Source organism: Melopsittacus undulatus, chromosome 4 (assembly GCF_012275295.1).
Source record: "Melopsittacus undulatus isolate bMelUnd1 chromosome 4, bMelUnd1.mat.Z, whole genome shotgun sequence".
NCBI lineage: Eukaryota > Metazoa > Chordata > Aves > Psittaciformes > Psittaculidae > Melopsittacus > Melopsittacus undulatus.
The window spans coordinates 2,933,972-2,961,597 of NC_047530.1; the positions used below are offsets into that span (position 1 = coordinate 2,933,972).

General features: G+C 41.4%; 2 protein-coding genes and 1 long non-coding RNA gene across 3 annotated transcripts; 2 read left to right on the plus strand and 1 right to left on the minus strand.

Moving 5' to 3' along the window:
* Positions 1-212: 212 nt before the first annotated feature.
* LOC115947311 (acyl-CoA (8-3)-desaturase-like) lies at positions 213-7,179 on the plus strand. The gene is made up of 12 exons (XM_034061918.1): positions 213-485; positions 754-864; positions 1,305-1,502; positions 2,131-2,232; positions 2,420-2,548; positions 2,897-2,954; positions 3,797-3,873; positions 4,336-4,433; positions 4,787-4,883; positions 5,889-5,968; positions 6,168-6,293; positions 7,128-7,179. Exons 1-12 carry the CDS (start codon positions 267-269, stop codon positions 7,177-7,179), a joined length of 1,347 nt encoding a protein of 448 aa, XP_033917809.1. The 5' UTR covers positions 213-266.
* Positions 7,180-9,794: 2,615 nt separating this feature from the next.
* Positions 9,795-21,292, minus strand: LOC101874436 (acyl-CoA (8-3)-desaturase-like). Its single transcript, XM_013130315.3, has 12 exons — positions 20,992-21,292; positions 19,232-19,342; positions 18,637-18,834; positions 17,472-17,573; positions 17,157-17,285; positions 14,230-14,287; positions 13,730-13,806; positions 13,172-13,269; positions 12,854-12,950; positions 11,687-11,766; positions 11,393-11,518; positions 9,795-11,004 (listed from the first exon to the last, which is right to left on the minus strand). Exons 1-12 carry the CDS (start codon positions 21,289-21,291, stop codon positions 10,953-10,955), a joined length of 1,428 nt encoding a protein of 475 aa, XP_012985769.3. The 5' UTR covers position 21,292; the 3' UTR covers positions 9,795-10,952.
* Positions 21,293-21,472: 180 nt separating this feature from the next.
* Positions 21,473-25,862, plus strand: LOC115947317 (uncharacterized). The gene is made up of 2 exons (XR_004081260.2): positions 21,473-21,627; positions 24,927-25,862. It is a non-coding gene; the product is annotated as an uncharacterized lncRNA (long non-coding RNA).
* The last annotated feature ends 1,764 nt before the right edge of the window (positions 25,863-27,626 follow it).

Sequence of the window (27,626 nt, forward strand, 5' to 3'; positions counted from 1 at the left end):
ACCTATATACCTTCTTGGAAGTACCAAGTACCATTTGAAAACACACATAGATATGTGTCAAAGTGTCAAGTGTGAACATGGAAGAGGAGGGCGGCTATGGAAGGGTGCGTTTGGGCAAGAGGAGCCAACAATCCTGCAAGAACAGGGAGTGGCTAGGAGAGGGACTTTATAACGGGGAGGCTAAGATGGTTCATTCTCAACCTGGACACAGTGCTGCAAAACTTAGACTAGTGCACCTCAGCACCAACTGCACATCACCAGCACAGATGGCTCCACAGACTGGCTCCACCGGAAGGGAGACACGACCCGTTTCAGCCTTTCAGCAGCTTTTCACTTGGGAAGAGATCAAGATGCACAATGGCCGTGGGCAAGGACAGGAGCAATGGCTGGTGATTGACAGGAAAGTGTATGATGTGAGCGAGTTTTCCAAACGACATCCTGGAGGCAGACGAGTTATAAGCCACTATGCTGGTCAAGATGCTACGGTAAGGTCTGGAAGGGCAGAGGAGGAAGGTTTTCCCAATGTCAGGGTAGGAGGACATGGTGGGACACCAGTGGAGAGTTTGGTAGTTGACGCTGTGTCTGGGGCATGGATTTGCCTAAAGCCAGGAACCAGGATTTTTTCCCAACTGCTGTTGACTACTCTAGAGCTCATAATTGTATATATGTGGTGAGAATTAGCTTCCTCTGGAGCTCAGAATCTGTGTTTAGTCTCATATCCTTTCTTAACCCTTTCCTTTGTATCTTTCTCAGGATGTCTTTATAGCACTTCATAATGATAAGTCCCTGGTGCAAAGATACTTGAAATCACTGCTGATTGGGGAGCTGGCGCCCGATGAACCCAGCTGTGAGTCTAATAAAGATGTGAGTGTCTCTAATGGAAAGTGAGTGTCTCTAACAAAAAGTGAGTGTCCTACAATCCAGCAGTGGGAATGGCTTGGAGTTTGGTGTGGGAGGAGAAGGAAAACAAAAGAGCTAGCAGTGTGCCTGACATAGTCCCATAGGCATGGAAACATGCGCTGTCCCAGAATCACTAAACCCACACCTGGGTGTGAGGAACAAGCCCCAGAGCCCCAGATTCTTCTTGGTCCTTCCCACTGCAATGTGTCAGTATCAAAGCTTGTCAGTAACTTGTTTACCAGTGTCAAAGCAAAACCAACATCTGTTGATCAGAAGCTCTTTTTTATACAGAGAACCCTCTGAGAGAATATCTCCTGTGAGTTCCATGTCTGCTTTGGGATTCTTGGGTCTGCCATGTTTCATTTTCCATGTAGTCAGTGCATTAATGCTCACTTTTCCCACAGAAAGCACTTTTAGAGGATTTCCGTGAGCTGCGCTGTTCAGTTGAGAAGATGGGACTTCTGAGGCCAAATTACACCTTTTTCTTCCTGATTTTACTTCACTTCCTGATACTGGAAGTTGCATCCTGGCTCGTGGTCTGGCACTTTGGAATATCCTTTGTGCCTTTCGTGGTTGGCATGGTGTTGTTCGCCACTGCTCAGGTAAACTGCTGGCAGGCATTCAACGCTACAGACCTGACTGGCTCTCCTGGGTAGAAGGAGGGAATAGGGACTTTCTGACCCTTAGATGGGAAACATTGGAGGGTGAAGGAAGGAAGAAAGCAGGATTTTCTTATTGGCACTGAAACCTTAGGTTAGTTCAGACATCTATGGACAAAGTGAGAAGTATCTCATCTTTGTTAAACTGTCTGTTCTATTTGCCCAGTATCTGCTAAGGCAGATACTCCTCAGAGAGCATTCTTGTATTTCCATAGGAAAAATTGAATGTAAAAAGCAAAAGACTTCCATGCTGTAACAGTCAACTTGATTGTAATGCTATTTTGCTACTTTTCCCTTAGCTGCTACAATAAAATCAGTACTTGGTATCTGAAAAGTTGGACCAGATGATCTTTGAGGTCTCTTCTAACCTGGTATTCTATGATGTTGAGCAGCTTTAGGACAGTAGCCTGGATGGAAGTTCTCAGCACTGAGCATCTAAGAGAGCAGGTGGGGTATCTTCCCCAGACTAGGAGAAAGATGCGCTCAGAATCTGAAGTTACAGAGACTTCCAATGCAAATGTATGCAATGCTGCTGTGGCTCTTCTTCCCTACAGATTGTTTTGTCTTCCAGATCCAAATAGGCTGGTTCCAACATGATCTGGGGCACCGCTCTGTCTTTAGGAAGACTAAATGGAATCAACTTCTGCAGATTGTGGTGATAAATTTTCTGAAGGTAGTTGCTTCATGTTGGGAATATTCTCTGGGGTTAACATGGGCTAAGCAATGAATGGGGGTGTGCCCTATATTTAGGCAATATTGCTTGACAGGGAAGTGTAGTGCAGCTGTGAATAAGAGGTGGATAAACAGTAAGTGCTGATACTGCTCTAGTCTGAATCCCTGATCTTCATGTTTTTGTGAAGGGGTTTCCAACCATCTGGTGGAATCACCTACACAACCAGCACCATGCCAAACCCAACTGCTACCGCAAAGACCCTGACCTCAACATACACCCTCTCCCCTTCAGCTTCGGAAAGACACTCTCTGTGGAGGTGAGCCTGAGGATGTTTGATGAATCAAAGACTTTAACATCAGGAAGCTATAGAGTAAGGTATAATATTGATTCTTGAGCATTTTTGTATTCTGCCATGAGTTTTGGAGCCCTATTAAAGACGCCTCTGTTCCAACATTGACATTAGATTTGTATTTAGATACAGAGGCTGAAAAGAAATCAGCTTCTATCTCTTGCTTTGGAACTTCAGTACCTCCTTTTCAAGTGGGGTTGTATTAGAGAATTTAAGAGGTCGTTCTCAATTTGTTCATTAGACAGGAATGAGAAATACCTCATGAAGGCTCTCAGGTCTCCAACTGGCCCATCACAATGTCTTTTCATCTTTCAGCTTGGAAAAAAGAAGAAGAAGTTAATGCCTTACAATTATCAGCATATGTATTTCATCTGTGAGTATTTCATCCTTACTTCTTTGCAGTGCTGTGGAACTTCAAAAGATATCCATCTCCTTCCCAAAGTAAAGGTTTTCATGATACTGCCATTGAAGTCACAATTCCCAGAAGTTTCCTTCACACCAAAGAAGTTTCACATGAGGAGTTATTGCCCTTTATGTCTCTCTTAGGATTATGTGGCACTAGGCACCGTATACAGGTGAATCAAGTGTATGGCTGAAAGGGCTGGGAAAGAAATGAACTGGGGAAGTGAAAAGAGGAAGAGAATATGCTGACATGTGAAAGTTGGTGTAAATGGAAGATAGCACTCTTATTTCCACTAGAAAGAGAATCTTTCTTCTTACAGAAGAATATTCTTACAGAAAAGTACTGAAGAAAGGCTGACTAAATTGGGGCAGTTCAGCATGGAGAAGAGAAAGCTGCATGGAGACCTCAGAGCAGACTTCCAGTATTTGAAGGGGGCCTATAAGGATGCTGGGGAGGGATTCATCATTAGGGACTGTAGTGACAGGACAAGGGGTAATGGGTTCAAACTTCAACAGGGGAAGTTTAGATTGGATATAAGGAAGAAATTCTTTACTGTGAGGGTGCTGAGGCACTGCAATGGGTTGCCCATGGAAGTTGTAAATACTCCATCCCTGGAGGTGTTCAAGGAAAGGTTGGACAGAGCCTTAGATGACATGGTTTAGTGTGAGGTGTCCCTGCCCATGGCAGGGGGGTTGGAACTGGATGACCTTGAAGTCCTTTCCAACCCTATTATACAATTCTATGATTCTATGATTCTGTAAGATTTATGATGCTGTGAATTGACAAAACTCTGTTTTCATTCTTTTCTTCAGTATTGACACCACTTACATATATACCCTTCCTCCAGTTGTCTGTATTCTCCTTTGCAATCAAGAAGAAAAACTGGTTGGTAAGCACTACTTGCAATGTCTAGAGAGAACATTCAAAAACTGCCTCCACTCTGTGGCTATATTAACCTTCACCTCAAGTGATTGGGGGGGGTAACACAGAAAAGGCTGATTCTAGGCTTGCTGCAGCAGGAATGCAGTCAATGGGACTGGGGAGAATTTTCTAGAAGCTATTCAGCCTTTTAACAGCTGAATAAAAGTTAACAGAAGACTATCAGACCTAGTCCCAAAACAGGGCTGTGTGCGGGTCTTTAACCTGTGAAGGTAAAGTGAGTGATGTGGGAATATTTCATGGATACAGTCAGCTTGAGACAGAATGATGGTGTTGAGGCTCCCCTTGATAAATGAGAGATCAATAGCTAAGAACATTTTTAATGCTGGAGTTCAAGTAAAGGGGAGAGGAGAGAGCAGAGGGGGTTCATCAACAAAGCCTTATTTTCATCTTGTTTTGTTTTGTTTTACAGGACCTCCTATTGACTGTCACTTTCTACATCCGAATCAGTCTCATGTATATTCCTTTAATGGGATTTAAAACTTTTGTGATGTTCTTCTGGCTGTCCAGGTAACACATCCACATATCCAGTGTCCCCGTATTTGGAAACAACATTGAGTTTCAGTGGAAATGAATGCAATATAATTGTACTCATTACAATTAACTTATATTTATTTTCTGATAGACAGCTAAGAAGCAACAGTGATATTCAGGGGAGGGCTGGTGGCTGCTCAGGGACACATGCAGCTACAAATTGAGTATTTATCAAAAGAAACTCCAAAATGTAGGATGCAAACGGGTGATACAGGAAATCCTGAATTGCATAAAAGTGCTCTTTCTCTAGAGATGAGATTCAGGAAGGTGTTTTAATGGTAAATTTGAATGGGATTAGAGCTATGGTGTTTCTGTGTTTATCTGTGCAGATGCCTGGAGAGTGTCTGGTTTTCTTGGGTGACACAGATGAATCACATTCCAATGCACATTGATTATGATAAGAACGAAGACTGGTTATCTACTCAGGTGAGAAGCTCTTTTTTCTGGAAGGGTCTGCAGTTCTGAATTGCTGGACAAAGGCAATGTTGTTACTCTCATAGCTGTAATGCTGTGTTAATGAGGTTTGTCCTTGCCCTTTGTTAAACAGGCATTTCTGTAGTAGTAAAAACACTTAAAACTTTAGTTTTGACAGAGGACATCTAGAGTTAAAAAATCATGCTTTTTCACTGAAGTGTTTTCATATCTTTTTCACCATGCTTTTCCCTTCCTATTATGAAAAAAGATGATCCAATAGACAATCTCCTTTTTAGGCCAACTAGAGAGAAGCAGAATGGGACTGTATTCCTTTAATTTTTACCCTACATGTTACTGCTGTAGTGCAGATAAGATAATTTTTTAGGTCTGATAAAGTGAGTATGTTAATATAACTTTACTCACATCTTTGCTGCCTCCAGCAGTATAATGCTATTCATTGGAGAGAAAGAGACGTTTCTAGAGCATGATTGAACTTACTCTGAAAGCAGATGAGATGAATGGTGACTGGTGTTCTCCATTGACTGTAAGGCGATGAGTTCAGATGCAAATTTCAGATTAAAGGTGTCTAAATTTGGTGAGATAAAAAACTAAGTACACAAACCTTTCCCTCATACTTTTGCATCTGACTACACTTGTACTAGTTGGAGGAGGCCAGAAGAATGGTTCTTGTTTCTCAGCTGGGCATCTTTTTTTTCCATTCTTTCCAGCCAAGTGAAAGATTTGAGAACCTCTTATAAGAATCACAGTTAGGGTTGTGTGCATGACAGTCAAGTTGTTCTTTCTGAACAAAGAGCTCTTTACATTGACCTATGTGCTAACAACCCATCTAAATCTACACTTCATATAATTATTCAGTGCAATCATGGCTATGATAACCTGCTCAGACTGGCTTTTTATGTTAGATAGGGGTGGGTAATGATTGCTGGGGTTCAGTTATTGGACTTGCAGAAAAATTAAGTCTAAATCATCTATTTCTTTGGTGTCTTTTCCTCCCAGCTCCATGCAACATGCAACGTGAACCAATCTTTGTTCAATGACTGGTTCACTGGGCACCTCAACTTCCAAATTGAGCACCAGTGAGTATGATTGTGGGGAGAAGAGTGGGAATGATGTGGGCACTTATAAGACAGCAAGGCCACGCAGTCTCACATTCAACCATCTCAGGAGACCCTTTGGTCTCCTTCTAGGAGAGGGCAGGGAATTACTTTGGACAGAGAGAACAGAGAATGATGCAAACCAAATCTTACACTAACTCCTTCTCCTTCAATTCTGCAGCCTTTTCCCCACAATGCCTCGACACAACTACTGCAAAGTAGCTCCTCTGGTGAAAGCCATTTGTGATAAGCATGGCATTGAGTATAAAAGCAAGACTTTACTGACAGCATTTTCGGATATTTTGCAGTAAGTATCACTTAGCAAGATAGTTTTGTGTTATAATTCCTTGCAAGGAAGAGACAAAGGCAACCATTGCAAATCTATTTCCATGGAGAGATCAAACCTAGAATTAACTTTGGGTTTTCTAAAGGCACTTTAATTTTCAAATTTTTTTTTCTTTTAAATCCTCTGTACTCATTCCCTTTAGACAGACTTTGTTATCCAGTTTTTAATCCATTTTTTCCATTTACTTATCTTTAATTCTAAATTGCTTCCTATGATCTCACTTGGAGCATTGTGTGCAGTTCTGGTGTCCTCAACATAAAAAGGACATGGAGCTGCTGGAACAAGTCCAGAGGAGGCCACGAGGATGATCAGGGGCTGGAGCACCTTTCATATGAAGACAGGCTGAGAAAGTTGGGGCTGTTCAGCCTGGAGAAGAGAAGGCTGCGTGGAGAGCTCATAGCAGCCTTCCAGTATCTGAAGGGGCCTATAAGGATGGTGGAGAGGGACTCCTCATTAGGGACTGTAGTGATAGGAGAAGGAGTAACAGATTCAAACTGAAACAAGGGAAGTTCAGCTTGTATATAAGGAAGAAATTCTTTACTGTGAGGGTGCTGAGGCACTGGAATGGGTTGCCCGGTGAAGCTGTGAATGCTCCATCCCTGGAGGTGTTCAAGGCCAGGTTGGACAGAGCCTTGGGTGCCATGGTTTAGTGTGAGGTGTCCCTGCCCATGGCAAGGGGGTTGGAACTGGATGATCTTAAGGTCCTTTCCAACACAAACCATTCTGTGATTCTATGATTCTATGAAGTTGAATATTGTCTCCTCATAAGTGATTTTTTACTTTCTATTCCTGCAGTACACTGAAAGATTCTGGGGAGCACTGGCTTGAAGCTTATCTGCATGGATAGAAAATGGCAACTCTCTACTGGAACCTCTTCAGCAGGCAACTGCTGTAAAGAGTCAGCACAGACCAGCAGCTTGTGTGTGTGTCTTCAGGCATAGAAACCTGGGAGCTGGGCAAAGCTTATATCAGTAACAAGGGTTGGGAAAGTAGCTTCATGAGGCATTTCTTTTCTTGTTCTCAACCATGAACCTCTATTCTTCCTGTTCTCAGTCTCAGAACTTAGAGCCATGATGAACTGGGCCTTTAAGCTGGGGAGAAGTGGCTCTTGAATCAGCTCTCTCAGTTGACTTCACTGAGGAGTCAGCTCATTGCTTATGGAAATGTTTGACAGGAAATTCTTCAGAGAATCATAGTATGGTTTGGGTTGAAAGGGACCTTTAAAGATGTCCAACCCCCTGCCATGGGCAGGGACACCTTCCATTGGAGCAGCTTGCTCCAAGCCCCTGTGTCCAACCTGGCCTTGAACACTGCCAGGGATGGGGCAGCCGCAGCTTCTCTGGGCACCCTGTGCCAGCACCTCAGTACCCTCACAGGGAAGAGCTTCTGCCTAAGAGCTCATCTAATCTACCCTCTGGCAGGTTAAAGCCATTCCCCCTTTTCCTGTTACTACAAGCCTTGGTAAAAAGTCTCTCTCTAGCTTTCTTACAAGCCCTCTTTCAGTACTGAAATGCACGATATGTTGTCATTTGTTTGGGTTTTTTCATTGGGGTTGGTTTTTTTTGGTTGTTCTCCGCCTTCTTAAAACAGCTTTGAGGCCCATGTATGCCATGAATTCTGGACCCAGCTAAATATATTCAGAGCTGCCCTGCAGAGAAGGACTTGGGGGTGTTGGTCAATGAGAAAAGAACATGAGCCAGCTTCAGTGTGAGCTTGCAGCCCAGAAAGCAACCGTATCCTGGGCTGCATCAAAAGGACTGTGACCACCAGGTCAAAGAAGGTGATCCTGCCCCTCTACTCTGCTCTCGTGAGACCTCACCTGGAGCATTGTGTGCAGTTCTGGTGTCCTCAACATAAAAAGGACATGGAGCTGCTGGAACAAGTCCAGAGGAGGCCACGAGGATGATTGGGGGCTGGAGCACCTCCCATATGAAGACAGGCTGAGAAAGTTGGGGCTGTTCAGCCTGGAGAAGAGAAGGCTGCGTGGAGAGCTCATAGCAGCCTTCCAGTATCTGAAGGGGGCCTATAAGGATGCTGGGGAGGGATTCATCATTAGGGACTGTAGTGATAGGACAAGAGGTAACGTGCTGAAACTTAAACAGCAGAGGTTTAGATTGGATCTAAGGAAGAAATTCTTTACTGTAAGGGTACTGAGGCACTGGAATGGGTTGCCCAGGGAGGTGGTGAATGCTCTATCCCTGGCAGCGTTCAAGGCCAGGTTGGACAGAGCCTTGGGTGCCATGGTTTAGTGTGAGGTGTCCCTGCCCATGGCAGGGGGGTTGGAAGGAGATGATCTTAAGGTCCTTTCCAATCCTAACTATTCTGTGATTCTATGATTCTATGACTGTTTAGATAATTTTCCAAGTTCTCACTAAAGGGTTGAGGAAATAAAAGCTTCCTACACTTGCAGCTCTTAAAGAGAGCATATCGCTTTATCTTTAGTTCTGGTTGTAGTTACATACATTAAACATAGACATTACACCGTTCTCCTGGAAGTGCATTTAGCAATTCCCCTGTACACATTGTCAATACAATAGCACTGCCAGTCCTAAAGGAGTGCCTACATTGCATGATGTAGCATGTTAACATAGAATCATCACACTGGCCTCTTTCCTATTTTATCCCTTGTGTGTAGGCAAGCACAGCACTCTGTTAAAGAGCCCATTCCTGGCTCTTGGAGATGCTGCAAGGCAAAGTTGGCACATTCAGCATCAAACACATCATTGAGAAGCAGGAAATTAGCTCGTTGGCTTCATTCAGACTCTAACCTGTACCTGCAGAGCCTAACTTGTAGCCGACTCTACCAGCCCTGTGTAACATAGGACGTCAGACACCATAATAGATGCTTCCAGCCAGCTTTTGCATTATAAAAGTTACCACTTCATACTGCACACAACTGTTCATCCTCTCATATCCAAGGCATGCTTTTTTCTTATTCTCTGTGCAGTAATGAGTGGAGAAGTGGGGAGAGGAAAGGTACTATCCTGATTTTAAACTGCTTCTTCCTTGTACCAGAGCCCCATCATGGTGCTTCTCAGACTGCAGTGTGTGCCTGGGGCATGTCCTTTGATAGCAATCCATCAAAAAGGAGACAGAAAACCAGCATAAATAAAGTTATTGTAGTTAAACTAAATGGTCCCTTTTTCCTGATGCAGAGGCCTGTCACACTTTGCACAAGTCAAAGTAGATGATGTCCCCTGCTTTGCCCCTCTCTGTCAGTTCCATAGCCCCATCGTTGAAGGCCACCACATTGGCCAGGCGGATTTGAACTTAGTGAAGCCATACTGGCTGCCACCAGCCACCTCCTTGTCTGTAGTTTCCTAGTATTACTCTTTAAGATCAGACTATTGAGGCTTTGGTATCAGTGCAAGTGCAAAAGTGGCTTACCAACTTCTCACTAGGACCTAACCATACACCCTGAAGTTTGTGAACCACATTAGAATTTGATAAAGGTAAACCACCTCAATTGTAACAGCATTTATGAAACAGATAAAGAAATGAATATTCACACAGAGCCTGTTGAACCAGTTAAAGGGACAGAAACATTTTCATTCAAATGAGGTTGCAAAAAGACAGACTCAATAAATTACTGTGTTCACATGGGTAGAATGACAAGTAAATGCAACAAATAGTCAGTCTGGTTTGTGAGACTGACACCAGAAAGAACCATTTTGTGTCAGTCTTGCATTAAGAGGATTTCAATGGGACTCAGGATCTAATAGCACAGCTTTCAAGTCTCACCAAATAAAGAAAGTAGGACTCCTTAATATTTATAATACCTTCACCAAGACTTCTATTTAGAAATGTCTTCAGGTATTCCCAAATACAGCATGCAGTGAAATCCATGTGTTAGTCCTTAAGATAGTATTATCACTCAAACACTCATAAAATGTTAGTGCTGTTGCACATAATTGTGGCTATCACTATTCCAACCATCCCTGGATGTGGGAACACAGAATTGTTCCAGGTACTGGTTAGAAGGGATTTCCAAATAGCATTCAAAACAGTTTTTTGATAACTACTTTTTAAATCAGGATCCTCTTCAAAGACATCTATTGTTAGGAAATAACCAGAACAGTGTTATAAGTACCTGCACCTGCACACAAACCTACATAAAAAGAAAGAATAAATGGAGGCGTTGTTAAAAAATCAAAGCCAAAATGAAAAGTCCAAATTCCTCCCACTTTGTGCATTGGGCTTGATAAAAGAAGGCTGCTGTTGCCTGTAGTTCGTAACACACTGAAGTTGCTCAACAGGTTGTAGGTGGATCTTGTTGTTCACTTTTTCAAACTCTTTTTTGTTGTTCAAATATTTCCATGAGGAATGAGCTGACACCTCCAATGAAGTCAACTGAGAAAGCTGATTCCAGAATCACGTCTCCCCAGTTTAAAGGCCCAGTACATCATGGCTCTAAGTTCTGATTTTGAGAACAGGAAAAACAGAGGCCCATGGTTGAGAACAAAAAAAATGTCTCTTGAAACCATTTTACCACTCATTCTTACTGCAGTAAGCTTTGCCCAGATCCCAGGTTTCTATGCCAGAAGACACACACACTGCTGGCCTGTGCTGACTTTGCAGCAGTTCCTTGGTGAAGAGGTTCTCTTTGAGAGCTGCCAGTTTCTACCCATGCAGATAAGCTTCAAGCCAGTGCTCCCCAGAATCCTTCAGTGAACTGCAGGAAGAGAAAGTAAAAAATCACTTAGGAGGAGACAATATTCAATTCAATATTCAATTATTTAGAAAGAAAATCAAGTAAATGGAAAAAATGGATTAAAGCCTGCATGGATATCTCATAGTAGTCTGTGTACAGGGAATGTGTTGAGAGGATGATATAAGAGAAAACAAATATTTGAAACGTTGTAAGTTTTTTTAAAATTAATTCATTAATTAATTAAAAAATAAATTATTGAAAATAAATAATTGAAAATTAAAGTGCCTTTAGAAAACCCGAAGTTAATTCTAGGTTTGATCTCTCCATGGAAATAGATTTGAAATGGTTGCCTATGACTCTTCCTTGCAAGGAATTATAACACAAAACTATCTTGCTAAGTGATACTTACTGCAAAATATCTGAAAATGCTGTCAGTAAAGTCTTGCTTTTATACTCAATGCCATGCTTATCACAAATGGCTTTCACCAGAGGAGCTACTTTGCAGTAGTTGTGTCGAGGCATTGTGGGGAAAAGGCTGCAGAATTGAAGGAGAAAGAGTTAGTGTAAGATTTGGTTTGCATCATTCTCTGTTCTCTCTGTCCAAAGTAATTCCCTGCCCGCTCCCAGAATGTGAGACTGCGTGGCCTTGCTGTCTTATAAGTGCCCACATCATTCCCACTCTTCTCCCCACAATCATACTCACTGGTGCTCAATTTGGAAGTTGAGGTGCCCAGTGAACCAGTCATTGAACAAAGAATGGTTCACGTTGCATGTTGCATGGAGCTGGGAGGAAGACATCAAAGAAATAGATGATTTAGACTTAATTTTTCTGCAAGTCGATAACTGAACCCCAGCAATCATTACCCACCCCTATCTAACATAAAATGCCAGTCCAAGTCAGTGATTATAGCCATGATTGCACTGCATAATTATACGAAGTGTAGATTTAGATGGGTTGTTAGCACATAGGTCAATGTAAAGAGCTCTTTGTTCAGAAAGAACAACTTGACTGTCATGCACACAACCCCAACTGTGATTCTTATAAGAGGTTCTCAAATCTTTCACTTGGCTGGAAAGAATGGAAAAAAAAGATGCCCAGTTGAGAAACAAAAATTCCTCCAACTAGTACAAGTGGAGACAAACACAAAAGTATGAGGACTTCATCTCACCTAATTTAGACACCTTTAGTCTGAAATCTGAATCACCTTACAGCCAATGGAGAACACCAGGAGCCATTCATCTGACCTGCTTTAGATGTGCATTTTAGAATAAGGTGAATCATGCTCTAGAAATGGCTCTTTCACTTCAATGAATGTAGCAATTGCTCAGATACAGACATCCAAATTTGGTCAGAAGAATACCAAATTCCTTTGTGGTTTTCCCCTTCATGTAAGAAAAATGTTTAGAACCACTATGTGGGATAATACTGGTGGAGGCAGCAGACGTGTGAGTAAAGATAAGTTGCATTTACGTATTCATTTTAAACTGACCTAAATATTGTCAGATTTATCTCATCTGTAGTAAATCTGTAAAATGTAGGTTAAAACGTAAAGGTATCCAGTCACATTTTACTTCTTTTTAGTTGTTCTATAAAGGAGATCAACTGTTATATCATCGGTACTTTTTTCATAATAGGAAAGGAAAAGCTTTGTGAAAGATACATGAAAACACTTCAGTGAAAAATCAGGATTTTTTTACTCTAGATGTCCTTTGTCTAAACTAAAGTTTTAAGTGTTTTTACTACTACAGAAATGCCTATTTAACAAAGTGCAAGGACAAACCTCATTAACATTACAGCTATGAGAATAAGAATGTTGTCATACAATTCAGAATTGCAGAACCTTACCAGAAAAAAAAAAGAGATTCTCACCTGAGTAGATACCCAGTCTTCATTCGTATCATAATCAATGTGCATTGGAATGTGATTCATCTGTGTCACCCAAATAAACCAGGTACTCTCCAGGTACCTACACAGATAAACACAGAAACACTTACCATAGCTCTAATCTCATCCAAATTTACCATTAAAACATCTTCCTGAATCTCATCTTTAGTGAAAGAGCACTTTTATGCAATTCAGGATTTCCTGTATCACCCGTTTGCCTCCTACATTTTGGAGTTTCTTTTGATAAGCTCAGCATTGTTCCTAAGTATTACTCATGGGGCCTCTGGATATGTTGTATGTTACCTGGACAGCCAGTAGTAGATCATGAAATTGTTAAATCCCATTAAAGGAATATACATGAGGCACATTCGGATGTTGAAAGTCACAATCAAGAAGAGGTCCTGTACAACAAAACAGGATGAAAATAAGGTATTATTGATGAACCCCCTCTGCTCCCTTCTCTCCCCTTTACTTGAACTCCAGCATTAAAAATGTTCTTAGTTATTGATCTCTCATTTATCAAGGGGAGCCTCCACACCATCATTCTGTCTCAAGCTGACTGTATCCATGAAACATCCCCGCAGCACTCACTTTACCTTCAGTAACTAAAGACCCAAAACCAAACAGCCCTGTTTTGGGACTAGGTCTGATAGTCTTCTGTTAACTTTTATTCAGCTGTTAAAAGGCTGAATAGCTTCTAGAAAATTCTCCCCAGTCCCATTGACTGCATTCCTGCTGCAGCAAATCTAGAATCAGCCTTTTCTGTGTTACCCCCCCAATCACTTGAGGTGAAGGTTAATATAGCCACAGAGTGGAGGCAGTTTTTGAATGCTCTCTCTAGACATTGCAAGTAGTGCTTACCAACCACTTTTTCCTCTTGATCGCAAAGTAGAATATAGACAGCTGGAAGAAGGGTATAAGTGCAAGTGGAGCCAATACTGAAGGGAAGAATGAAACCAGAGAGAGATTTATCAATTCACTGCATCATAAATGTTACAGAATATTCTTCTGTAAGAAGAAAGATTCTCTTTCTAGTGGAAATAAAAGTGCTGCCTTCCATTTACACCAACTTTCACACGTCAGCATATTCTCTTCCTCTTTTCACTTCCCCACTTTATTTCTTTCCCAACCCTTTCAGCCATACACTTGATTCACCCGTATACGGTGCCTAGTGCCACATAATCCTAAGAGAGACATAAAGGGCAATAACTCCTCATGTGAACCTTCTTTGGCGTGAAGGAAACTTCTGGGAATTGTGACTTCAATGGCAGTATCATGAGAACCTTTATTTTGGGAAGGAGATGCAGTCATGCTATTTAGGTGAAGTTCCTGCAGCACTGCAAGGAAATTGGGATACTCACAGATGAAATACTTATGCTGATAATTGTAAGGCATGAACTTCTTCTTCTTTTTTCCAAGCTGAAAGACGAAAAGACATTGCAATGGGCCAGTTGGAGACCTGAGAGCCTTCATGAGGTATTTCTTATTCCTGTCTAATGAACAGATTGAGAACTACCTCTGAATCTTTCTATTTCAACCACTCCTCTTGAAAAACAGGTACTGAAGTTCCAAAGCAAGAAGGAGAAGCAGGTTTCATATCTAGATATAAATCTTATGTTGATGTCAGAACACAGCCATTTTTAAGAGGGCTCCAAAACTCATGGCAGGATACAAAAATGCTCAAAAATCACAAAAAAATAATGCTTACTAGTCATGCTCACAATGCTTACTGGTAATGAAAGTCCCATCTAGCCATGTATTTACTGCAGAGAGATGAGACTTTCAGTACTTGGGGAGGAGCAGGTTATTAACATGAAGAGTAAGACAGGAATCTTGGACGGTGATGAATGCGGGATGTGTTTGCTGTGAAAGCTACATCTGAATCACTGTTATCAGATGAGATAGGATGCAGACATTCCAAATTTTGGAGTAATAGAGGAGATAATGTTCAGAAATTACAAAAGCATTTGGATGCCATCCTGTAATGACTGTACAATAATTTCTGCAATGCCAAAGCAGCAAGCTCTCTATAAAGACATCAGCCTTTTTAGTTTCTTGAATACTTTACCTTCAAGTACATGAAGCAGCAAAGAGATGAAATATCTATAAAAAGCACAATGATTTTCTGTGTATCTTTTCACTATTTGTACAAAAGGATTTTTAACATTATCTGCACATCATGTGCTTATGATTCTTCAAATGACAAAATAACAAGAAAGCAAAACAAACTATTTCCAGATCTTCTCTATTAGTGAGAAAATAAAAGCATGAGCAATTCAAAGATGTTTTCACTGGGTCCAAACTGAAACAAAACAACTTCACTGGACTAAAGTTGAGGCTGTTCAGCCTGGAGAAGAGAAGGCTGCATAGAGACCTCAGAGCAGCCTTCTAGTATCTGAAGGGAGCCTATAAGGATGCTGGAGAGGGACTCTTCATTAGGGACTGCAGTGACAGGACAAGGGGTGATGAGTTCAAAGTTTAGATTTAGATATAAGGGGGAAGTTTAGATTCGATATAAGGAAGGAGTTTTTTACTGTGAGGATGGTGAGGCACTGGAACGGGTTGCCGAGATAACTGGTAAATGCTCCATCCCTGGTGGTGTTCAAGGCCAGGCTGGACAGAGCCTTAGGTGCCATGGTTTAGTGTGAGGTGTCCCTGCCCATAGCAGGGGGGTTGGAACTTAAGGTCCTTTCCAACCCTAACTATTCTATGATTCTATGAAATGAAAGCACTGAAATTCGCTTTGACCATCCACAATGTGCCTGACTGTTTTCTTTTAAAAAGCAGGAAGACATTAGAACTGATTTCCTACATTTTCATTTCCATCAAATCCAGTCTAGCATAGCCACTTGAGATGTGCGTGCTCATATATAGCCATGAGAGAGCTTTCAGAAGATCATGGACAAAATCTTTCACACTTGCAGCTGACAGTTTTCTATGGCTAAGAATTTTGTGCAAACTTTCTTTACAGGAGTCTTTCTGAGACAGCAGAACTGGAGTTATCCAAATGCCTTGGAGAGGCATGAGGAAAAATAGTATAGTATAATTTCTTTGCTTATTACCAGCTAAAGAAGAATGAGATGTTAGTTTAAGAGGCTGGTTATCTAGCAAAGAGGCCATTTCATCACCACAAGAGTAAACAGAATTGCCAGGGAATGAAGAGGCAAAAGAGACTGCCTATCGTGATGGAATCAGAAATCATAAGAATGCAGGGAGGGCCTGTTCATGGTTTTTATTTTTATGAAAGCCATAAAATTTATGATTAAGAAATCATTTCCTATGCTTCTGTTTTGTGCATAACAGCTATACTGGTCCTGAAGGATTTAGGTGCCAAACAGTTCCCATTGCCAAAGGACCCAGAGGGAACATCTGACTCACTATCTATGGCATCACTAACAACACTTAACACTAATGCGAGGGACTGACTCATTCTTTGTGCTGTCTGCAAGGTGCTAACCTTGCTCTTCTAGCAACACAGAGAACTTAAGCACCGATTTTAAGACATTGGTTCTCAGGAGCTGGTGCCTGTTCTGGTTTCAGCTATAACAGTTATATTTCTCCATTCTAGTTGCTGGTGCAGTGCTGTGTTTCAGCTTTAGTCTGAGAACAATGCTGATAACACACCAATGTTTTAGTTGTTGCTCAGTAATCCTTACCCCGATCAAGGAGTTTTCAGTCTCATGCTTTGCCAGTGAGGAGAGGCATGGGAAGCTGGGAGGAAGCAGAGACAGGACACCTGACCCAAACTAGCCAAAAGGGATTTCCATACAATAGCACATCATGTCCAGCATAGAAGCTGGGGGGAGTCAGCCAGAAGGGCAGATCACTGCTCAGTCAGGCTGCATATCTGTTGGCAGGTAGTCAGCAATTGCATTGGGCATCACTTGTGTTTATTGTTTTTTCCTTTCCCTTTTTAGTTTTTATTCTCTCCCCTTGTTATTTCCCTTATCATTATTACTAGAAGTTTCATATTATACTTTGGTTGTTGGACTGTTCTTTTCTCAACCCTTGGGGTTTACATTCTTTCTATTCTCCTCCCTATCCTGCCCAAAGGGAAGAGGAAGGGGAGAGTAAGCCAGTGGCTGCATGGTTCTGCGTTACTGGCTAGGCTTAATCTGGAACAGTGGCTAAGAATCATAATAACCAGTTCGTAAATGAGACTCTCAGGCTTGGAACACCTTGGGAATTATGAGTTCATGCAGAAAGGCGCAGCCTGGTTGTTATTATACCATACTCTATAGCTTCCTGTCATTAAAATCTCTGCTTCTGCAAACATGCCCATGCTCACCTCCACAGAGAGTGTCTTTCCCAGGCTGAAGAGGAGAGGGTGCATGTTGAGGTCAGGGTCTTTGCGGAAGCAGTTGGGTTTGGCATGGTGCTGGTTGTGTAGGTGATTCCACCAGCTGGCTGGTAACCCCTGCACGAAAACATCAAGACCAGGGATTCAAACTAGAGTAGTATCAGCACTTACTATTTATCCACCTCTTATTCACAGCTGCACTACACTTCCCTGTCAAACAATATTGCCTAAATATGTGGACACTCCCATTCATTGCTTAGTCCATGTTAACCCCAGAGAATATTCCCAACATGAAGCAACTACCTTCAGAGAATTTATCACCACAATCTGCAGAAGTCGATTCCATTTAGTCTTCCTGAAGACAGAGCAGTGCCCCAGATCATGTTGGAACCAGCCCATCTGGATCTGGAAGATGAAACAATCACTAGGGAAGAAGAGTCACAGCAGCATTGCATACATTTGCAATGGGAGTCTTTGTAACTTCAGAGTCTGAGTGCATCTTTCTCCTGGTTTGGGGAAGAAACCCCACCTGCTCTCTTAGATGCTCAGTGCTGAGAACTCCCTTCCAGGCTACTGTCCTAAAGCTGCTCAGCATCATAGAATGCCATGGAATCATAGAATACCAGGTTAGAAGAGACCTCAAAGATCATCTGGTCCAACTTTTCAGATACCAAGTACTGATTTTATTGTAGCAGCTGAGGGAAAAGTAGCAAAATAGCATTACAATCAAGTTGACTGTTACAGCATGGAAGTCTTTTGCTTCCATTGCAAATTGATGATTTCCAAGTAACTGGCTAGAAAATGTAAGAATTTTCAAATCCACAGCTTGATTACATTCATTTTTTCCTATAGAAATACAAGGATGTTCTCTGAGGAGTATCTGCCTTAGCAGATGTTGGGCAAATAGAACAGATAGTTTAAAAAAAGATGAGTTACTTCACACTTTGTCCATAGATGTCTGAACTAACCTAAGGTTTCAGTGCCACTAAGAAAATCCTGCTTTCTTCCTTCCTTCACCCTCCAATGTTTCCCATCTAAAGGTCACAAAGTCCCCATTCCCTCCTTCTCTCCACCAACCCTGACATGTATCATACCCTTCTATTATTCAGGACTGCTGAGTATAACTGGCTCCTAAAGGACCCAACAAGCACCAGAGCTATCAGACAGTGGAGTGGAGCATGAAATATTCCCTCTTTTGCTTGAGTAAGTGATGAGATCAGCTCGTCCCATCTTATGAAATGCCAGCTTCACAGCACCCCACCAACCCTGGCGAGCAGCTTGTCAGCTAAATGGGATTTGCTGAAGGCAATCAAAACTCTGCTGTAGAACATGGTTGTTGTCTTCAGCCAGACAAGAGGATCTAAGATGAGGAAGTAAAGCAACAACTGAGGTATCAGCATCTCATTAATATTCTCCATGTGGGAGAGCCAGTCAGGTCTGTAGTGTTGAATGGCTGCCAGCAGTTTACCTGAGCAGTGGTGAAGAACACCATGCCAGCCACGAAAGGCACAAAGGATATTCCAAAGTGCCAGACCACGAGCCAGGATGCAACATCCAGTATCAGGAGGTGAAGGAAAATCAGGAAGAAAAAGGTGTAATTTGGCCTCAGAAGTCCCATCTTCTCAACTGAACAGCGCAGCTCACGGAAATCCTCTAAAAGTGCTTTCTGTGGGAAAAGTGAGCATTAATGCACTGACTACATTGAAAATGAAACACGGCAGACCCAAGAATCCCAAAGCAGACATGGAAGTCACAGATATTCTCTCAGAGGCTTCTCTGTATAAAAAAGAGTTTCTGATCAACAGATGTTGATTTTGCTTTGACACTGGTAAACAAGTTACTGACAAGCTTTGATACTGACACATTGCAGTGGGAAGGACCAAGAAGAATCTGGGGCTCTGGGGCTTGTTCCTCACACCCAGGTGTGGATTTAGTGATTCTGGGACAGTGAGTGTTTCCATGCCTATGGGACTGTGTCAGGCACACTGCTAACTCTTTTGTTTTCCTTCTCCTCCCACACCAAACTCCAAGCCATTCCCACTGCTGGATTCTAGGACACTCACTTTTTTGTTAGACTCACAGCTGGGTTCATCGGGCGCCAGCTCCCCAATCAGCAGTGATTTCAAGTATCTTTTCACCAGGGACTTATCATTATGAAATGCTATAAAGGCATCCTGAGAAAGACACAAAGGAAAGGGTTAAGAAAGGGTAAGCACCAGATGCTAAGTCCTTATTCCGGGTCTTTGGTATATAATATAAAACCCATTTTCCTTTGTTTTTGTCCCTTTGGTTGCTCCTGTAGTTCTTTGCCATCAACTGGAGCTTGGCCCAAGGAAGCTGGAGAAGTTTCAAGATTTCATAAGAGCACTTGGGAGAGGCTGGTAATAAACATGAAAGTGTTTGATGAAAAACCCTTTGCAGAGGAAAGTACACTCTTTCATCTGCTTGTTTCAGCACAGTCCTTCCCTAGAAGCCTCTAGCCAGCAGCCCTGCCCTATGGATGAGACCCAGGAGCAAGAAAACACGTCAATGAATGAGTCTTTCCTATACTTAGGATGACGTTTTAAAAATCCTCATTACATTAGGACCATGGGAGATGGACACTGAATCTCCCCACACAGCAGGACTAACTGGGTATCTTACAATTCCTTGTATGTTTCCAGACTTATTGATGGTTTGGGGAAGGGGGTAACACCAGCGACACAAAAATGAACCTGTCCAAAAACCATTTGAAATACCAGTTTCAAAATCAAACACAAATTATAGAATAAAGGATGAAATTCCAGATAAATCAAACCTCTTCTTCATGTTCTCGGGGAATTTTTCCAGAAGAAAGTTAAAGAAACTGACTGTACTCCAGAAAGAGTAGATGTAACAGAATCCTCATTGTCTAAGCAGCCAGGTACTGGCTGATTTTGGCTCTAAAAATCAATGTGGGTGATCATGACACAAAGAAATTCTGCACAATCTGGTCAGGATTAAATCCCTGGAAGACAGAGGATTTCTGCAGTCTCACATTCTTCTGGGGTCTCTTGTTTAGAGACAATCTGTCTTTGAGTATGTTAGTCTAGAGGGAATCAGAGCAAGGTGACATTTTGGGCAGATAGGCGTTTTATAGATACCTAGCGGCCCTTTGTCACAGTGACAAATGAGTTCAGACCCAGAGGAATGGGGAAACATTTCCATTATGATTCTGTGCCCCTTATCCTACAGGGTTTTATGTATTTTTTATACAGCTCCCTCTTGCCAGGAATTCTAGAACTGAGTCAAGCTGTAAGAATCAATACTGCACCTTAGAAGCAGGAGCCAGAACCCTTTTCAAGCAGCATTTCCTATCCACAACATCAGTACCACAGATTTGTATCACAGAAATGAGCCTTTCAGTCCTGCCACATGTCCTTTCTGACCCCCTGCTCTTAGGCCCTGATTCCTATCTTATGAGAGATTAACTTTAAGGAATATCATGTACAACACACCTATACTTCAGCATTTGATATCAGCATAATGTTCTGCAATGCATATCATCTATATATACAAATTAATCCACAGAGGAAGATAATTCTCACCATATACACACAATTCTCATCATATATACACTATTCTATATATGTGCATATTTTTCACCGTATATACATAATTATGAGCTCTGGAATACTCAAGAGAACTTGGAAAAAAATCCTGGATCCTGGCTTTAGGTAAATTCATGCCCCAAGAACAGCATCAACTACCACAATCACTCTCCACTGGTAGATACCACGGAAGCACCATTTCCTCCTAACCTGACAATGGCACAACCTTCCTCCTCTGCCCTTCCAGACCTTACCGTAGCATCTTGTCCAGCATAGTGGCTTATAACCCGGCTGCCTCCAGGATGTCGTTTGGAAAACTTGCTCACATCATACACTTTCCTGTCAATCACCAGCCATTGCTCCTGTCCTTGCCCACGGCCATTGTGCATCTTGATCTCTTCCCAAGTGAAAAGCTGCTGAAAGGCTGAAACGGATTGTGTCTCCTTTCTGGTGGAGCCAGTCTGTGGAGCCATCTGTACTGGTGATGTGTAGTTGGTGCTGAGGTGCACTAGTCTAAGTTTTGCAGCACTGTGTCCAGGTTGAGAATGAACCATCTCCGCCTGCCCGTTATAAAGTCCCTCTCCTAGCCACTCCCTGTGATTCTAGGCTGGTTGGCTCCCCTTACCCAAACACACCCTTCCATAGTTTCCTCCCTTTCCATGTTCATACCAGACACTTTGACACACCCTTTAATAAAAGCCCTATTCCTTCTTGTCTTTTCTGAGCTGCCTTGAGAAGGTCTAATTACTCATGAGAGCTCTAGACTACTTCAACTGAATACAAATATGCATATATAGAAAAACTTAAGTGGATTATCTGTTAGAGATGGAAAAAAATCCAGAAAGGACTATTAAGTGAGCACCTTCATAGAGCATTAGGAACTGGATAAGGTAAGCTGTTAACTTATATCCATACTGCTGAGTCAATACTGGGGATTAGACAGAAGAGAAAGTTCAGGAAGGCTGTGGGCAGCTCTTCTGCAAATATCCAGTGACTGTCATAGAAAAATGAAGCACTGTCAGTATCCTGTAATTCTTTAATCAGTCATTGACATTAGGACATCCTGCATATGACATAGAGTGGAGCTTCATGTCATCCAGCACCAAAATGTAAAGCTGTAAAGGAGCCTGTGTGAAGAGCCAAAAGCTGCTATTAAATGTATTTGCTAACAAACATCTCTCATTCAACTGTAATTTCTGCCTTGGAGGCATAGAGCCAACTTGCGCACCAGCGTAGGGAAAGCAGCAGAATGCTCCAACCTCTCCATGAGGTCTCTCTTAACTGTCTTGTCACTACCTAAAACCTTCAGGTTGTCCTTGGTCTTTGAAATGCTCGATCCATGTTTCATTTTTAAGTAAAAGCATTGCTATCTACTGTTATATCACCAAATCAGAGTACACAAAACAGCACATTAAGGAAACATTATTTATCTCCAGTTAATTTAGCTTGCATATTGACAACTCTTTACATACTGTTCCTTTCAATTTCCTGCTTATATTCCAGTCATTCAGGCATCTCATTGTTCAAAGAATTCTTTCTTAAGTCAACAATTAACGTAGAAAGATTTTGGGTTAATAATAACAATGACAACAACAACAACAACAACCATTAACATCATTTCGCTGTCAATTAAGTTACATCTAATAGCACTGTGTACATAATTAACCTAACTTACATCTCAGCCCTGTAGAGCCAAAGTCTAAATATCTCTGATGTTTGGAGAGGATCTGTTATACAGTAAAAATATGTGAGTTCTCAGCTGTAATAAATGGCAAAGAGAAGGGAATGCTAGGTTCCTATAAAGTCACATCAATTTTGCAGGCGATCCAGCAAAAACTAAGCCCACATATATGAAATATTGATCTTGATATAAACTTGATTGATATAAATTTGAGATTTAGGATTCTCTCGTTCTTATGCAATAGAACCATAGAATCAACTATGTTGGAAAAGACCTTTAAGATCATCAAGTCCAACCTTTGCCCCAGGACTGCCAAGTCCGCCAGTAAACCATGTCAGATACTGAGTTAAATGCCGAACCATGAGTTTTCCACCCTACTCCAAACTTCTTTATGTTTATAAATTTAGCATTTTTATAAGCACAAATATTGTCTACAGCAAAGACTAGTCCCTGCATGAAGCCTAAGAAGTTCTAGGTCTCAACTATCTTATGACAGTGAGATTTGCAGACTATTCACATACTGTGATTCAAAGAACAATGGTTGTTGTGATGAGCTCTCAGTTCTGAGAAGGACTGAGAAAACTTGGCTGAAGCTGCAAGCTTCAGGAAGGACAGAAAGATAACAAAGCCAAACTCCATCCTTGACCAACGTTCCTCCACAGGGTGAGGTGAAATTACAGCTGTGCTCCATTTCCCAAGTAGGTGGCATGCAGGAAGCCTAGGCAAGAGCTGATCAAAGCAGAGATGATCTGATAAGTCTCTGCATCAGGAAAAAGGGAACATTTAATTTATATAGAATAACTTTATTTTGAAGAGTTTGTCCTTAAAGGACTCTGGAATGGAGTTTACAGGACATGTGTGCTATAAAGTGATGACAAAACTTTGCAGCTTACAGTTCTTAGCACACTGCAAATCTCAGACTGCAAACACAATGTCAAGTGTGAAGACCTGAGCTTTGTCTTCCTTGTTTCCCAGTGAAGTAACAACAGTAGCCCAAAAACAGTTGGATAAAGAAAGATGAAATCTCACATAGCAGTCTCACATAGCCCTGTGTAGAATGGGCAGTCTTTCTGGTTGACACAGAACTGTAAATGATGCAATTCTAATTTTTTAAATCATGTAGCATCTTGCAAATAAATCAGTCAAGCCTAAACCAGCTCTTGAAAAGTTTCTGACATGTGGCAATGGTTGAACCATTGAGAAAGAGAAATGTAACTATCGGTATTCATTGGAAGGCAGTGTGAAAGGAATGGGAGGAATAATTTCTACTGTGCTGTCACATTGCATTTTGTAACTGTTTATCTTGCTCTAAATGAAGATCAGGAGCGTCCAAACAAATAATGTGTTTATGTCTTAGCATGGAATATGTGTAGAGTCTTACACAAGTCACGTTCAGTAGGTGGTGATAAAATATGCAATAGTTGTTGTAGATTTCTTCATCTGGGGAGTTTCTATATACAGGCAAAACCCCCCCCCAAGTTATTCTATATCAGCAAAACATTTCTTTTTGGCACAAGAAGTGTGCAGAGATAAATAGGTAGCTCTGAAATACATAACATGCTTTACACTGGATATTTAAACCAAAGCAGAGTGAAGCTGCTGCCACAAATGAGCACTCATCTGAGCAACCCTGTGACACCACATGATGTAAAAAACAAAGTTCCTGATGCTGATTTTCCTTACACAAGGATTCATATGTCCCTTGTGCTCAGTTGACACTTCCCACACATCTTTTCAGACAGTAACTGTTGACTCTGCTGTTCTCCTGACAAGATTGATAGAGACCAGCAAGCATGATCCTATATGTGAAAGAACTCAACAATCAGCAATAAGCATACAGGGATGGTTTAGGCTTATAAAATAGATCTAAGATTAATTCACATTGGAGTCTGATGCTAGATATTCCAGAGGTTCGTGATAGATTTGTTTTGTATCATATGCAAGAAAAAGAACAAAAATCAAAACAACGAAAGTAAAGGAATAGTGCTTTTAAAGATTGCCCTTATTTTTGGTTCACTAATACACATAGATTGAATCTCTTCTGACCCAGCATAGATCAGAATAATGGCTCTAGTGGACGCCCTGTGTCAACACCCTTGAATCAATAAACGTGATTCATTAGCACAAAAAGATAGTATGGATCACTGTATTGATCCAATAGATTGTTTCCGACATTCAACATATCACAAAAACCCAAACTTCAAATGCCAGCATATTTGCTTATGCTAAGCATAACCACCCTGCTGATAAAATATACAGGTAGTGTATATTTTATATTTTGTATAGTGGTAAATATATTTAAGAATAGGGAAATCCTGCTAGTTAAGATTCAACTTGAGTCTTAAACTACAGAACAAACTCTTCCTTGATAGCAATTGGTGTGTGATTTCTTATCAAGTGGCCAAGATTTATGTTTTAGTTATTACTGTATTTATTCCACTGTTGTTATTACAGCATTACTGACAGAATGCTGAAAGAATTTATCTTTTCACCATCTTACCCTTTTAGTAATCCTACTTGGTTTCTCCAACTCTCTGACCCACCTTTCTGTGGACAAACCACCCAAAGGAGGAAAACATGGAAGATCTTAAATTGAGATACCACCATGAACAACATGACCTGACCCATCTGCAACCTGTTGAGCAACTTGCATGTATTATAAACTACAGGAAACAACAGTCTTCTTCTATGTAACAAATAATAATCAAGCCCAATGCATGAAGCAGGAGGAATCTGGACTTTTTATTTTTGGCTTTGTTTTTTAAGAACAACTCCATTTATTCTTTCTTTTTATATAGGTTTGTGTGCAGGTGCAGGTACTTATAACACTGTTCTGGTTATTTCCTAATAATAGATGTCTTTGAAAAGGATCCTGTTTTAAAAAAGAGTTATTAAAAAACTGCTTTGAATGCTATTCGGAAATCCCTTCTAACCAGTACATGGAACAATTCTGTGTTCCCACATCCAAGGATGGTTGGAATAGTGATAGCCACAATTATGTGCAACAGCACTAACATTTTATGAGTGTTGGAGTGATAATACTATCTTAAGGACTAACACATGGATTTCACTGCATGCTGTATTTGGGAATACCTGAAGACATTTCTAAATAGAAGTCTTGGTGAAGGTATTATAAATATTAAGGAGTCCTACTTTCTTTATTTGGTGAGACTTGAAAGCTGTGCTGTTAGATCCTGAGTCCCACTGAAATCCTCTTAATGCAAGACTGACACAAAATGGTTCTTTCTGGTGTCAGTCTCACAAACCAGACTGACTATTTGTTGCATTTACTTGTCATTCTACCCATGTGAACACAGTAATTTATTGAGTCTGTCTTTTTGCAACCTCATTTGAATGAAAATGTTTCTGTCCCTTTAACTGGTTCAACAGGCTCTGTGTGAATATTCATTTCTTTATCTGTTTCATAAATGCTGTTACAATTGAGGTGGTTTACCTTCATCAAATTCTAACATGGTTCACAAACTTCAGGTGGTCAGGATAGATCCTGGTGGAAGATTGTAAGGCACTTCTGCATTTGCACTGGTATTACTAAGGAGTAATAATGGGAAACTATAGATCAGCCAGTCTCACCTCTATGCCTGGCAAAATCTTGGAGCAGATTCTCCTGGAAGGCATGCTAAGGCACATGAAAAACAGGGATGTGATTCGTGACAGCCAATATGGCTTCACTAAGGGCAAATCCTGCCTGACCAATTTGGCAGCCTTCTATGATGGGGCTACAGAACTGATGCATAAGAGCATAGTGTGAGGCATCCCTGCCCACTGCAGGGGGTTGGAACTGCATGATCTTAAGGTCATTTCCAACCCAAACCATTCTGTGTTCCTATGATTCTGTGATTCTGTGATTCCTCTTACCACCCATCTCTGCAAAAAATTACCAGGCTTTCAATGTTACTGCATAAGCTATTAAATAATTAACTGGTGACCAATGTGCTTGTCATCTGACCTGAAGGAAATTTATATATATATATATATCTATATCTATGTGTAAAATGTATATCCACCAAGGAACAACCAACCAGAAATAGAGATATCTGCAAAGAAGTCTGATGATACAGGTGACTATATTCCAGCTTACCAACTCAAATGCCTTCTCTTCTGGCGTTGCCTACAGCTGGCTCAGTGCATTCTGCTATCACTCTAAAGCTCTTTAAATGCTGAGCTGTGCTCCTGTGCATGTACAGAACTGCCTGAGTCTACGCAATGTTCATCTTGTCACCCACCTAAGGGTGGGGCATGTTCAGTTTTCCTACCTTCCATATCCCCTGAGGGGCTTAGTCCCCATAAGCATACTTGGAACATGCTTGACATCCTGGCAGGACTGTGCTTTTCAGAGAACACTTGTGTTTCTTTTCTTTCTAAAATGAAGCTGGAAGAGGTGATCCTCCACTTTGCTATCATAATACAGTGGTTATACAGTTGTTACAGCAGTATCATCACCAAGATTCTATTCTCTCCCTAGCAAAAGCAATTCAAAGCCGCAATTCCCACCTCTCACCCACGTGTGGAATGGAGGTGTACCACAGGCTAAGAAAGAATTCGAGACTGGCAGAACTGGCCTCTCATGGCATTTCTTGTCTGGTTCTCAGAATCCATCTGAAGAAGGAATTCAGTCCCCATTTAGATACTTTCTACATCTTGGATTCAATGGCTACCAACAACTCCAACAGCAATTTCCATCCTTTGTTACTGGTTTCATAAGAGTGATAACGGTCGCTAAGTTGTTATCTTAGGCAGCTCTGGGTCCTTCAGTTGTACTTCTGAGCTGTGCTTGTTCCAGCTCTACAAAGGACAGAAAAATGGTGTGCCAGGACTGAGTCAATTGTTCAAATGCTGTCTTTCATTATCCTTTTTGATGGATTGCTATCAAAGGACATGTCCCAGGCACACTCTGCAGTCTGAGAAGCACCATAATGGGGCTCTGGTATAAGGAAGAAGCAGTTTAAAATCAGGTTAGTACCTTTCCTCTCCCCACTTCTCCACTCATTACTGAACAGAGAATAAGAAAAAAGCATGCCTTGGATATGAGAGGATGAACAGTTGTGTGCAGTATGAAGTGGTAACTTTTATAATGCAAAAGCTAGCTGGAAGCATCTATTATGGTGTCTGATGTCCTGTGTTACACAGGGCTGGGAGAGTCGGCTACAAGTTAGGCTCTGCAGGTACAAGTTAAAGTCTGAATGAAGC

Excerpts from the sequence above, each read along its gene's own strand:
- LOC115947311 (XM_034061918.1), top strand. The coding sequence starts at position 267 with ATGGCTCCACAGACTGGCTCCACCGGAAGGGAGACACGACCCGTTTCA. Across the intron at positions 2,233-2,419 it reads TGGTGATAAATTTTCTGAAG|GGGTTTCCAACCATCTGGTG; the intron begins GTAGTTGCTTCA and ends GTTTTTGTGAAG. Across the intron at positions 4,434-4,786 it reads ATGTTCTTCTGGCTGTCCAG|ATGCCTGGAGAGTGTCTGGT; the intron begins GTAACACATCCA and ends TTATCTGTGCAG.
- LOC101874436 (XM_013130315.3), bottom strand. The coding sequence starts at position 21,291 with ATGGTTCATTCTCAACCTGGACACAGTGCTGCAAAACTTAGACTAGTG. Across the intron at positions 13,270-13,729 it reads TCAAGAGGAAAAAGTGGTTG|GACCTCTTCTTGATTGTGAC; the intron begins GTAAGCACTACT and ends TTTGTTGTACAG. Across the intron at positions 11,005-11,392 it reads GCATTTTCAGATATTTTGCA|TTCACTGAAGGATTCTGGGG; the intron begins GTAAGTATCACT and ends CTCTTCCTGCAG.